This window comes from Protomyctophum parallelum (genome assembly GCF_964188405.1).
Source record: "Protomyctophum parallelum genome assembly, chromosome: 18".
Classification (NCBI taxonomy): Eukaryota; Metazoa; Chordata; class Actinopteri; order Myctophiformes; family Myctophidae; genus Protomyctophum; species Protomyctophum parallelum.
The window spans coordinates 8260318-8275040 of NC_139716.1; the positions used below are offsets into that span (position 1 = coordinate 8260318).

Sequence of the window (14723 nt, forward strand, 5' to 3'; positions counted from 1 at the left end):
GTCCAGTCGCCCTTGGAAAGTTGACTTATTATTAAGTATACTGTATGAGACGATTTAGCCATGGTTCACAATTCACATGGCGCTGGTCTGTCATGGCGGAACTTCAACCTGAGCTACTTTATGTCAATAAATTCCTGGCAGGTGATATTTTTGGAGTTTGGAAGCGCTCCCTTTCAGTAATGCAACATCCTGCTGCCTCCTGCATTATGTGCAAATTCAAAACAGGTGGTACGCAGGGCTATGGGTGATTAATCAACGAGCGCTTCCAAACTCCAACACTCCAAAAATCACCTGCAATGAAATTCTTGACATAAAGTAGCTCATAACATGTCTAATGTGGACTTTTATGAAACAAACACAAGCATCATTCAAGCTTTTCATACAGCTGCAATTTTAGTGAGTTTGACATAATTTAATACAATTTAGAGTATTCTGAACATTTTGAGCATATCAGGAAATCTGTCGCACAAACAGTTTAGAAGATAGAGCCATGTTTGAAGTAGCCGTCTGGTGTGGTCATTTCCGGGTATTTCGCCCCAGATAGAGACTTTTTCACAGTTCCCACGTTGTTCGCAGCGGTCGTATTAGCCAAGAACAGTTGAGATATTCTCCACTAAATGAAGCGCATACATATCTTAGCCAGGTCCTAGATGTATAGTTTAAACAGTTGGAACTTGGCACAGTTTGGTGAGACAGACAAAAGCGTGTGCTGCTTACCTTGGCTAGGTCGGTGCTTTCAGCCACGTGCAGACAGTGCCCCTGCAAGCAATAGCAAAGTACTGCATGTCAACTCCAAACAATAGGTTATATGTACATGTCAATAGGCTCTATGCACACAGAATAACCCTTCCTACTTTCCTGAACAGGTGTTGCAGATGATGAAGGTTCTGTTCCACTCTGAACCCCCATGCAAAGGGTGCCCACTCTTCCTGCACTCTTTTGCAACGTGAAAAGCCACCGAATCAGTAGGCCTAATCCTTTTCCACTTTGCTTCTGTCTCGTCATATATATGTGAAATATGCCCATATAATATGCCGGTACTGTAGTAATAGCTATTTTCAACTTGTGAAAGCTGAAATGCTTTTATTTTTAAGGCAAACTTTTCTAAACGTATCACATCCTGCATATTTCCTTGTAGGCCTACCTGCAAATAGCCGATCTACAAGCTCACAACGTGATGTGACGCGTTGTGAGCTTGCAGGTCAATTATTTTCAGCATGCAACACATCGTACGATGGAGCACAAGACAGGCTTCACTTAACAGCTGTGTTTGTTGGCCGAGGCGTCGTTACACAGCGCTCAACGCAAAAATAATAGGACTATGGGAAGCTAGTTTTGGGTGCAGCGTTGCACGTTGTGTTTAATCAAACATCAAGTTTACCTCAGTGTTTTGGGTGTTTATCCCTAAACTTATTTTGCCATTTATTACATTCTGAAAAACCTTTTTAAAATTGTTCAAATAGCTGATAGCTACAAGCTCATGTCAATGTAGATGCTATTTTAAAAGGTTTTAAAATAGTCAACTGCAAACGCTTCAGGATAAGACATCTCCTCTCCCAGATTTTTGCCGTTTGTGTTAACCCATTTTGGCATTATGTTATGCTTTTAGCTATTGAAAAATAGCAGATCTACAAGCTCATAGCACGCCACCAAGTGGTGGAGGATTTAGAAGATTTATTTTTTAAATTTTGAGGTCAGGCCTAAATGGGTTAAATAACACCATAAAACCGCCATTACCCTTTCATGTCATGCCTAGACTTGAGGGCACTCGCGCAACACAAGGGGTTGCACGCACCACAGTTTGGGAACCCCTGGTGAAGGGATTCGGGAAACCAAAGGAGGGTACCATGTAGCAGATTCAGAACCCTGTCGATGAAGTACAGGGTGGTAAAGCAGCACATATACATGTACAGAAGATGGGTTTTTTTTCAACTCACCATTGCTGAGGACTGACACAAGTGTGGTCCAGTACGGTGGCTGTGTCATGGTTCTGTGAGCCAGCCTCTGCCATGATGGTACTTATTGCGGTTCTGTGAGTGAATGAATGAATGAATGAATGAATGAATGAACATAAATAAACATGTGTTTAGTTTAGTCAGCGCACATGTAAAACTGCAGTTATTATAGGCTCTGTGCATGACTGTAGTTCCGTTTCCCAGAGGGTGTAATAAACCAGACGTTTTGAAAATAGGGTTAAGTTCAAGTTGTTGTTCAAGTTTGCCTCCGCCAAAACCCTGTCTGTCTGTCTGTCTGCCTGTTGGCACATTATTATGTAACATAACATTCTATTATTCTGTAATAATATTTCAAAAACACAAGTCTTTAATCTTCAAGTATTTCTTGTCCAACTAAAGTAAACTAACTAGTGTAGACTGAGTCATGTTGGATGCTAGCCCCTCTCGGAACCCTCCATAAAGCTTTTCTGAAATGTTGATGTCGCTTTATTGTAGGGTCCCTGTTCATAACTATATTTTCGTATGGGAATTTTGGAACGCGGACATAAAAATGCTCTCTAACATCGTATCTGCGGCGTTTGACGGCCTTTTTTAGTTTAAGTTATTCTGAATTCGTGAACTATAAGTACCTATACAAACCGCTGCGAATATCTCCTGTGGCGCGGAAGCCGTTAAGTATTTTTAATCTTTGTTTGACCGATTTGGTCGCTTTATTTCTTCTTGTTTGTTTACCGTTTATTGTACCGCCTCCCGGTGTGCGGTTGGCTTGTGCGGCTACGTCCCTGCCTCTGATCTGCTCTGTCATAGCTATAGCGCCACTAGCTAGCCAGATAGGCGGTACAATGAGGTGTCAATAAACAAGGAAGGAGGAGAAGAATCAAAGCGACCAAATCGGTCAAACAAAGATTAAAAATACTTAACGGCTTCCGCGCCACAGGAGATATTCGCAGCGGCATGTATGGGTACTTATACTTCACATATTCAGAAGCCCTCACACGAAAAAAAATCGTCAAAGAGCGCAGACAGGCCGTAAACACGGTGTTTATGTTTTATTATGTCCGCGTACCAGGTGGCAGGATACTACTGCAACAGGACCCCATGGTCTGTGTCGTCAAAAATGTCAGAAACTTCAGTACCATTGGGTTCTGCTTGGAGGGCTAGTTGGATGCAGGTGTCTCTCAAACTGATGCCACACTAACATTATTATTTATGAAAATGTACTATTATGGTCTGGGTCGCACACATGTGACAAGAGTGAGTTTTATCTTTTGTTATTTTGTCTTACATGTTTTGGCTATCCAGCCTTCAAAGTGTGTGAATTGGGGGGTTATGTCTTCTACCTTTTGAGGAGGAGGCGACATTGTGAAGGTGGCAGGTGCACACCATCACTGCTAATCACATGTGAATGACATTTCAATGATTACACACCTGGAAGGTGACTGACGTGTTGCCTACTTCTGAATAATGTCGGCTATATTTACTTTTGACAGTATGTATACACAATTACACATGAAACATTACAATTAAAATGAATAAACAATAGTGGCTATGAGGACAGCGTCAGCGGGCATATAATAGCTCCCGTTCATAAATTAGCTTTGACCGCTAAAATAAATCAGCTAATAATTTCTTCTGAAACAACAAAGTGACAAACCATATATGTGTTCATAACAATAGGCCTATTAACCACCACTTGTAAGCCAGTTGTCCCAATGCAATGTGACACGGCTCCGTTTAGTGTTTACACATGTATTTATGCCCTCTTAAAGCCCATTCTGAACGGGAACCCATTTTGGTGTCAGCATCATGTCATGCTTTAGCTATTGAAAAATAGCAGATCTACAAGCTCATATCGTGCCACCGAGTGGCGCGCTACGAGCTTGTAGGTCTGCTATTTTTGAAAAATCGAAGAACGATCTGATCTAATCTGATCTCAGGTCAGAATGGGTTAATCAGACCAGTGTGTGTCCAGTGGAAACCTCGTATGAATCTGATCTCAGGTCAGAATGGGTTAATCAGACCAGTGTGTGTCCAGTGGAAACCTCGTATGAATCTGATCTCAGGTCAGAATGGGTTAATCAGACACAGTGTGTGTCCAGTGGAAACCTCGTATGAATCTGATCTCAGGTCAGAATGGGTTATCAGACCAGTGTGTGTCCAGTGGAAACCTCGTATGAATCTGATCTCAGGTCAGAATGGTTAATTAAACATAGGCCTACCTTTCTTTAGTCTTGAATTAAACCCATGGAGATGCCTATAGGCCTATTTATTGTCCTGTGTCGCCATCTGGTGGCAGCACAGACGAAGTGAAGGGGCGTGGGTTAAAGAGAGGGGACTGACTGTTGGCGGTGGTGTGTTAAAAAAAAATGAAGGGAAAACCCGCCACAACTTCACACCACATGACATGTCAGAAAATAAAATGCGACACTCCTTCCTTCCAGTTCCACCACCACTAAACAACAACACACTAGTGAAACCAGGCCCACGTACGTTCCATTCAATGGCCGCTGTTTTAAATCACCTCCTCGTTGCAGCAAGTAGAATAGTAGACAGTTATATATTTTACGAGGTATATGAGTGAAGATTAGAAGCAGCTTCGGTTCGTACTTATCGTAGTGTGAACACTAGTGAACGGAACACGCCACCAGAACGTGTTGTGCGCACGAGTCTGTCCACCTCGCTGCGATTGCAACATCACCAACTCCACGCAGTCTCTTCGTCCGTTCCCGTAAAGAGAGAAAAAAACCTGTCCTTTACCGTAAAACACCCTGACCTCACCAACACAACACAACCTATAACACAACGCGCGCGCGCGCGCGACTATACTTACTTTGTGTCTAGTCTAGTGTGTTATCACGACACTGTTTATAATGTTACATAATGGCCATCGGTTATTGCTGCCTGTCAGTAGCTATAGGCTCCCATTCAAAATATACCCCCCCGCACGCACACACGCACACAGCAAGTACACACTTATATAGCTCTGTGAGATGAAGGTGAAACACATTTAGCCAAAGCAAACACTGCCTGCAGTTGGAATATAATAATGACATTGCCACATTGATGCCGTTGTTGTGTTGTGTGGCATATGTTTCGTCCACTTACATTTAACAGGCTATATCTCTATCTATCGCACCCGTTTTCTGCTTACCCTTTTTCGTGCATGTCCAAAATACCGTCCGTCAGCCCGCCACCACCACCACCACCACGGCGATCATAGGAGAACTCACTGTTTGGGCAATGCGAATACATAGTAGCCCTTTTATTGTTTAAGATCTAACTGCAGCCAGCAGTAGTCCTCCTCAGTACAGTCCTCTTTCCCCCCATGGACGGAGAGCTGACGCAGCCTCCAAAAAAATCCTGCTTCCCCCCCCCAAAAAATTGAACGGTATCGAAGGAGGTTTGAACATCATTCACAATCACAGTCAGTCACTCAGTCAGATCCATATCTATCATGTCGACATATGGGCTACTACAGTGTAGAGTCGACTCGGCCCACGCTAGGTAGGTGTGTGTGTGTGTGTGTGTGTGTGTGTGTGTGTGTGTGTGTGTGTGTCTAAACTGACATGTGTGGACGTGGTGCGTGCGTGTGTGTGCGTGTGTGTGTGTGTGTGTGTGTGTGTGTGTGTGTGTGTGTGTGTCCGTCCCATGGGCAAGGCATGACGATGACGAATCATCGCATCTGCTTTGCACAGTCATATATCGGCCAGGGCTTCATGAGACCACAGACCACCACACACGCACACACACATCTGTAGACGGAACACTCTCTCTCTCTCTCTCTCTCTCTCTCTCTCTCTCTCTCTCTCTCTCTCTCTCTCTCTCTCTCTCTCTCTCTCTCTCTCTCTCTCTCTCTCTCTCTCTCTCTCTCTCTCTCTCACACACACACACACACATGACACACACACACACACACTTAACAGAGGGAGCGCCCGACGCAACCACACACATACGCGCGCGCGCGCACGCCCGTTGTTGTAGCCTGTAAGAAAATTGCGCAGTTTATATTCCATTGAAACGATCGGAGATGGTGGCTCTCTCTTTTCCCTCCTCCGTCCCTGTTGGAAGCCTCTCTCCCTCTCTCTCTCTCTCTCTCTCTCTCTCTCTGGGTTGTTTGTGGGTGGAATACTCTTTGGCCATAAACTGCCACGCCTCCTCCAGTCATCAGCAAAAACACTGTATAGTAAGTACTAGTAGCCTACTGCCCTACTTGTCCAAACTCCACTATCACACTGCAGGACCCCCCCCCCCCTCCCCCCCCTGATAGGGTCAGGAGGAGAGAATTTGGTGTGCAAATGAAAACACCTGCGCAAATCAGTGTTGTGCATGACATCAGTTTGGCCCCTTCTCCACCTGGGTTGAACGTGAACCGGTTTTGGTTATTTTTTTCCTTGCAATATTGAACCAGTTCAGAGTGTTTCCACTGGAAATGAGTTGGTTCAGAAGTGAACCCTAAAAGTTGTTTCGAATATAGTACGGAAGTCGGAAACCCACGCTGGGCAAGTTATACGCTCTAGAGTGCGTTGCTGGAATTTGGCGGAAGTTTTGGCCGGAAGTACCGCTCAAGGAAATGTTGTTGACGCTTTACAAATCTGTTTACATTCTCCGTGTATGAAACAAGTGTTGTGATTGGTCAATAAATAGCGTATCCGGGGGAAATACATCTGACGGATGTTCCGGCCCGACATTTCCGCCTATGCACTCTCTGCCATTTATTGTGACCAGGCTTTTCTCTTCGCAGATGTGAGTAAAGGCTCATACATAGTCTGGACTTTCGGTGGTTAGGTGACCACCGAACTACAACATGACGTCACGGGCCGCGGTGAAGAGCAAACCACCGCCACCGCTCCAGCCCTTCTCTCTGTTTTTACTCACCACCGCTCAACGTTATTTCAGCTCCGGTGGTCACCTCACCACCGAAGCGGTGGTCACCTCACCACCGAAAATCCAGACTATGAACAGGCCTTAAGGCTGGGACAGAGGACCGAGGCTCTACGGAACCAGTTCGAGAACCAAAGTTATTATTTTGTTGGAAAAAAGGGGCCTTTTGTGTTGTGAGTGACATCAGACGAGAGATTTGTCTGCCTTTATAAAGTGTTGCAGACATCAATAAGACTGAGAGGTTAAACAGAAGAGTTTGCGAGAGAGAAACAGACAGCCAGAGATAGAGGTAGTTATGGACAAAGAGAGGTAGAGATGCTGTGCTGGTTAGACCTGAGGACAATTCTACAAATGCCTTCTAAATTCTGACAGTTTTCCGTCAGTCCGTTCTCTAGCCAATTTAACAAAGGTGCAGACGATCAGAAATCAGCAGAGAGTGATCAACGTTTGCGCTATGCCGAATTGAAGTGGACTCGGTCCCAGACTTTTTTTTTTTTCTCCCTGGAAATAAAAACGTCTGGGTTTCCGAGGCTAGTCGTTCTCAAACATTTTCATGTCAAGGACCGCCCCAAAAATATGTAATTGGACGCCGACCCCCATGTGAAAATATGTTGTTCCATTAACACTAACCTAGAATTTACATTCTAGGTTAGTGTTCCGACAAGCATGTCCTAAATGTGCAGTTTTTTCCCCGTTAACAGCCGAGCCAAAGAATGAGCCAATTAGAATTTTAATTCAGCGTGTTACTGTGAACCCCCACAGACCCCATCCGACTAGAGAGCATGCACACACACACACACACACACACACACACACACATGCACCCCACCCAAATGTTGAGTGGTGCTGCAATATAGAAATAGACTGTTACAAGTAAAAGTCTGAAATTCTAAATGTCTTGAGTAAAACCTACAAAAGTAACTTGTCGAACATACAAGGCAGTCGACGAACATTTGTGTGTAGTTAGCTCAGAACATGTCACAATGTATTAGTGTGCTTCACAGAGCCATAATGACTAAAGCCAAGATTAAATACAACCATTATTGACAATTTCGTCAACAAATAAAAACTAGGCTAAAAGGTTAGGGAGTGACTATTGGAGAAGAGATCCAGTAGAACTGAAAGAAAAGTCATTTTATGTTTGGGTGCAGGCTGGAAACAGCAGCGCTAGAAGCTCACAAAGCGCCACGCTACGACATGTTGTGAGCTTGTAGATTGCCTACTTCAGCATGCAACAAAGTGTCAAATCAAGGCCTGCCAAACATACATTTTACTTGAGTCAACTGTAGATTTAGTTGACTAAAATCTTACATTTAGTGGACTATAACTAACACTAAAACATTTCATATCACTGAAATATTAAATTTTACACAAAAGACTAAAACTAAATCAAAATTTGCTGTCATGTCAAATCAACACCTAACAGCGACGACATGGGAGTCAGCATGGGATTCAAATGTTCACCCACAAACAGACGAGGCTTCAGAGCTTTGACAGCGCCCTCCTCGCCTGTACCCCCCCAGGTTGTGAAACAGTGTGTTAAAGTCTCCTAAAGGCTGAGGAAGTTGTCTTTAGAGGGGAACATTCCCCCCTGACACTCAATACAACCTTGAACTCACTGCTTCCCCCCTCCTCTCTCTCTCATTACTGGAAGCCCCCCTGCCCCCCAGCTTACTTTCTCCTGGGTAATTCACTTGTTTTTCTCTCCCTTCCATTCAAGAGCCTGAGAGTCCAGCAGGGAAGGCCAGGTCCTGTCTGTGTGTCTGTCTGTCTGTCTGTGTGTCTGTCTGTCTGTCTGTCTGTCTGTCTGCCTGCCTGCCTGTCTGCCTGCGTCTGTTAGTGTTGATTTAGACAGCAAATTTTGATTTAGTTTGAGTCAGAGTTTTGAAAAAACCATTTAGTTTTAGTCATATATTTGTCATCTGAAAAGTCTAGTTTTAGTCGACTAAATATCATGATGGCGTCGTTATATTATGGTTAATTTTACACTTGGTTGCATGCTGAAAATAGCAGATCTACAATCGCCTTGTGATCTTGTAGATCTGCTATTTTCATGAGACGCAACCAAAAACTAAACTACAATGGCGTGTCTTTTAGTTCTACTGGATCTCTTCTCCACTAGTCCCTCCCTAGCATTTTACTCTAGTTTTAATTTGTTGGCGAAATTAATGGCCAATATATTTATTCTTAGTTTTAGTCATCATATAGTTTGTATTTAGTTTTCGTAACTAAAAAAAAAAGGTGGTCGACAAATTCAACACTGGTCTGTCTCTCTCTCTCTCTCTCTCTCTTTCTGTAGGAGGACTGCAAACGTCTTGCATGCAAAGCTCGGAAAGCTCCATTAGAATGAATTTGGTTGAATACCCCCCCCCCCACCCCCACCCTTCACCACTTGTTGGGCCAGAGGGAAATGGGTATTAGCATAAAAATGTCCTTTATCTTACCTTGATTAAGCACACTGGCTCCGTGTGCGTGTGCGTGAGAGTCTGAGTGCTTCAAGTTCCATGTCTGTTGCATGCCTGGGAGGTCTGTGTGTGTGTGTGTGTGTGTGTGTGTGTGTGTGTGTGTGTGTGTGTGTGTGTGTGTGTGTGTGTGTGTGTGTGCGTACGAGAGTTTCTCTGCACGTGCATCTGACTTTACCACTGTATCAATCCAAAAAGTATCTCAAAGTCTACGCACACGCACACCCACCCACACACACACACGTACAACACAAGTAGTATCTGACCACTGAGTTAGACCTAAGGGCAATCAGACAGCACTGTGCCAAGAATCAAGTTCATCAAGTTCATGCAACAAAACACGACACCAGCACCCGTGTATGTGTGCGTGCGCGTGTGTGTGTGCACGTGTGCGTGCCTGCGCGCGTGCGTGCGCGCACACATGCATGTGCGCACACGTGTGTGTTCGCAGGATAAAAAAGGTTTCAGAATGGAAAGAGTGATGCGGGTCTGCAGAGAGGAAGTGAATAAGCCGCCTCAAGTGTCAGCTGACAGGCAAAATATGAAGAGAGAGAGACAGGGAGAGCGAGAGAGTGAGAGACTAAGAGAGAGACAGGGAGAGCGAGAGAGACAGAGACAGAGAGAGAGACAGGGAGCGACAGACAGAGAGAGAGAGAGAGAGAGAGAGATTTTGTATTCAGAATTTTACTTGAGAAAAGGTACAAAAGTATTTGTACTTGAAGTGCAAATAGGATAATTCCAAATGTGTCAAAAAAGACTAGGATGCTAGGATGCTTTAATAACTAACGGTGTAAAATAAATGGGGTGTTTTGGTGGAGGGGAGTTCAAGCCTTCCTCCCACCACCATAGAGACAATTCCCCGGCAGTGCTTAGACATGGTGTGAAGTTGGCCAGGGGGACCTTGTCTCTATACACGAAATCACTGTATGCTTCTGAAGAATTTCAAGGACCTCCAGTTTCAAAGGCATTAGCCCGCCTGTCAAGTGAAAAGAAGCAGCTTGGACAACTCATGGATTGATAAAAAAAAGACGTCAGGAAGGCCAAGCTCACACACATCACATCGCCATGAGCAGAAAGACGTGTCCAGTGAAATGAAGGCCAAGCTCACACACATCACATCGCCATGAGCAGAAAGATGTGTCCAGTGAAATGAAGGCCAAGCTCACACACATCACATCGCCATGAGCAGAAAGATGTGTCCAGTGAAATGAAGGCCAAGCTCACACACATCACATCGCCATGAGCAGAAAGATGTGTCCAGTGAAATGAAGGCCAAGCTCACACACATCACATCGCCATGAGCAGAAAGATGTGTCCAGTGAAATGAAGGCCAAGCTCACACACATCACATCGCCATGAGCAGAACGATGTGTCCAGTGAAATGAAGGCCAAGCTCACACACATCACATCGCCATGAGCAGAAAGATGTGTCCAGTGAAATGAAGGCCAAGCTCACACACATCACATCGCCATGAGCAGAACGATGTGTCCAGTGAAATGAAGGCCAAGCTCACACACATCACATCGCCATGAGCAGAACGATGTGTCCAGTGAAATGAAGGCCAAGCTCACACACATCACATGGCCATGAGCAGAAAGATGTGTCCAGTGAAATGCAACACACCGCGTGCACCGTCCGTCATATACTGTAGGAGGAATTATAAAACGGGACTTAAATGATTAAACACAGTTGATTACTGATCAGATCAGCTCTCTGTTTATTATAGAACAAAATAATACAGTACATCATTATGCAGCTAGTGTGTGTTGTATAATTACAGTGTATATATGAAACTTTATTGACAGCCGTAGCCAGTAGATGACAAACAACAATTAAAAACATACAACACAGTTACAAATAAATACATTGGTTCATAAAACTCTAAAACTCTCGTAAAAAAAAACATAATAAAGAATCTATAGGAGGCACTCATACCAATGTTTCCACATCAAAGAGCGGTATCTGACAGTGCTAAACCTAGGATTAGTTAACACCTTAATCACGTTATGTGATCCACCAAGTCTGCTTTTAAAGCTGAACATGAGGTTTCTCAAGAGAGCCTGGAAGGCTTCTTCAGGAGAATCCTGAGAGCATCATTATAAGCCACCTTCAATGAAATAAAAAACTGAAATAATTTATGCAGTGTGTGTGTGTGTGTGTGTGTGTGTGAGTCCTAGAGCCCCAGCAGTAGAGCGGTGCCTCTCTTCACCCAGTGCTCAGAGCCCCAGCAGTAGAGCGGTGCCTCTCTTCACCCAGTGCTCAGAGCCCCAGCAGCAGAGCGGTGCCTCTCTTCACCCAGTGCTCAGAGACCCAGCAGCAGAGCGGTGCCTCTCTTCACCCAGTGCTCAGAGCCCCAGCAGCAGAGCGGTGCCTCTCTTCACCCAGTGCTCAGAGCCCCAGCAGCAGAGCGGTGCCTCTCTTCACCCAGTGCTCAGAGCCCCAGCAGCAGAGCGGTGCCTCTCTTCACCCAGTGCTCAGAGACCCAGCAGTAGAGCGGTGCCTCTCTTCACCCAGTGCTCAGAGACCCAGCAGTAGAGCGGTGCCTCTCTTCACCCAGTGCTCAGAGCCCCAGCAGCAGAGCGGTGCCTCTCTTCACCCAGTGCTCAGAGACCCAGCAGCAGAGCGGTGCCTCTCTTCACCCAGTGCTCAGAGACCCAGCAGCAGAGCGGTGCCTCTCTTCACCCAGTGCTCAGAGACCCAGCAGCAGAGCGGTGCCTCTCTTCACCCAGTGCTCAGAGCCCCAGCAGCAGAGCGGTGCCTCTCTTCACCCAGTGCTCAGAGCCCCAGCAGCAGAGCGGTGCCTCTCTTCACCCAGTGCTCAGAGACCCAGCAGCAGAGCGGTGCCTCTCTTCACCCAGTGCTCAGAGACCCAGCAGCAGAGCGGTGCCTCTCTTCACCCAGTGCTCAGAGACCCAGCAGCAGAGCGGTGCCTCTCTTCACCCAGTGCTCAGAGACCCAGCAGCAGAGCGGTGCCTCTCTTCACCCAGTGCTCAGAGACCCAGCAGCAGAGCGGTGCCTCTCTTCACCCAGTGCTCAGGCGTGGCGGCTCCGGCCTGGAGGTCCACGGACACCACGAAGGATGGACCGCCTGGACCGCCCGAACGCACCGGGTACGAGTAGACCGGACAGCTGTACATACCTGCACGCGCACACACACGCACGCGCACACACACACACACACACACGCACGCACACACACACACACGTGTTACTAACTTACTGTACTTATGTGAACCAGACACAACCAGTGGTGTAAAGTAACTAAGGACATTTACTTAAGTACTGTACTTACAATGTATGTATACTTTTGAGATATTTGTACTTTACTTGAGTATTTCCTTTTTTTCCTTGTTTTTTTATAATTATTATCCAAAATCTTTGCAACCCATTTTTTTCACCCAGTGCCAATTATCTAATGTAATCCTGGGCGCTACACTTCCTCTGCCAACCTGGGGAGGGCAGCGGACTGACCTCATGCTTCCTTCTATGCATGAGGAGTCCAAGCTGCTTCTTTTCACCTGACGGGGGGGGGGGGGGGGGGGGGGTGTAGCGTGTGGAAGGAACACGTTATTCCGACCAGTTTTTTTCCCCACCATCAGGCTGGCCACGGGGAGAACATGTGAGGGTACCTACCCTAGGGGACACGGGGAGAACATGTGAGGGTACCTACCCTAGGGGACACGGGGAGAACATGTGAGGGTACCTACCCTAGGGGACACGTGGAGAACATGTGAGGGTACCTACCCTAGGGGACACGGGGAGAACATGTGAGGGTACCTACCCTATAGGGGACACGGGGAGAACATGCAAACTCCACACAGAAAGGCCCTTTCGCCAACCCCCGCCTCGGGTATGGGCACTGATGACGCGGAGGAGAGAACACACCCCCAGCGCCCACAGCGTCCCAAGCGGGAATCGAACCCAGGACCTTCTAGCTGTGAGTCGACAGCACTACAGGCTGTGCCACCGTGCCCCCTCATACTTGAGTATTTCCAATACTTTTACTGCTAATCCAAATAATGCACTTTTACTCCACCACAGTCAATTTGAAAACTTTAGTTACTAGTTACTTTATAGATTTTGATAAATTATTACAAAACATAGCCTACATTAACCACTTCAGTCCTAGCATTTCGGCCATTTGAAAAGAGCCAATCTACTTTTCTAATTTGAAAACTTGAAACGGGATTCTGTCTAATGAGTACTTTAACCTTTCGTACTTCAAATACAATTTGGTTCACCAACCTATGTGCCCGCCTCGCCGACTAGTAGATCTGCTACTTTTGTGATGCTGTAGTATCATCAAGTAATTAATTAATTCCATTATATTGATCTAATTAATCTATTTGCCCAGATAATCACTGTGTTTACTTATTTATAACCAAAAAGTTTAAATATTTCCCTTAGAAAACCTGTACTATCCACAAGTTTCACACAGATTTAATGTATTTGCTAAATAAATAGTTACTATAGGACATTTAGTAGTTACGCAGTGTAGTTATTTGAAAAGTGCACGTAACTGATCTTCATAGGGAAACCATAATTGCTTGGCTGTATTCGTCATCATGTCCACGGACACATTAATAAAGGAGGCTTCACAGACGGCGCAAGCATGCAATATTTTTCATTTACTCATTTCGGCAGTTCTTATTTAGAAAATACATTCATGGAGATGGAGAATGACATTTATATATGTTTGTCCAATCCATTAAGGGGAAATGATGAGTATGGGTACGACCGTTTCAGTTAGTTTACTGAACTGAAAATATATTGAATAGTCAATCTACAATGTGTCCCATTGTGATGTGTTGTGAGCTTGCACATTGGCTACAGTACATAATAATAATAATAATAATAATAATAAAACTTTATTTGTATAGCACCTTTCATGACATGAAATGCAGCTCAACGTGCTTTACAGAACAATGGAGAATAAAAGAAAAGCAAGGCAACGACAAAAAAGCAGTAATGCAATACAGTGAGGACATGAGTAACAAAAAAAAATTAAAATTAAAAATTAAAGATCAACTAGAAAAAGTGCCCTTCTGGGCACAGGTCTCCACCAGGATTTCTTCCTCAGCCTAGTGGGAATATGCGTGCACAGTTTCATCGCAATCGGACGCTGCGTTGAGGAGTTGTGGCGATTTGTACAAAGCAGGCTACTCCTGAAAACTGTAGGAGCCAATCGTGGCCAATCAGGATGGAATATGAGAAATCAAACAAACCTGTCTTGATCACATGACTATGGAGATCATGTGTACCGATTTGCGTGGAATTTGGATAAAATCTGAAGGAGTAATAATAGAAAATGTGTTTTACATATGTCGGCCTCCTGGTGGCGCTATAAAGAGTAAATGTGAAAAATTCCAGGCAAATGTTTTTCCTTGGCCTCTAGGGAGTTGGCATACAAAGTTATCCACAGAT

At 45.1% G+C, this 14723-nt stretch overlaps 1 protein-coding gene and 1 long non-coding RNA gene across 2 annotated transcripts in view; both read right to left on the minus strand.

Moving 5' to 3' along the window:
• Window positions 1–727: 727 nt before the first annotated feature.
• On the minus strand, window positions 728–5198 carry LOC310875435. The gene is made up of 3 exons (XR_014570653.1): window positions 5107–5198; window positions 1938–2030; window positions 728–759 (listed from the first exon to the last, which is right to left on the minus strand). It is a non-coding gene; the product is annotated as an uncharacterized lncRNA (long non-coding RNA).
• Window positions 5199–12289: 7091 nt separating this feature from the next.
• The window catches only part of dnah2 (dynein, axonemal, heavy chain 2), a gene marked incomplete at both ends in the record, with an annotated part of 126688 nt that continues 124254 nt past the window's right edge, over window positions 12290–14723 (minus strand). The window contains one exon of the mRNA XM_083789374.1: window positions 12290–12438. Coding sequence (XP_083645500.1) covers window positions 12290–12438 — 149 coding nt within the window. The remainder of the gene's footprint in view (window positions 12439–14723) is intronic.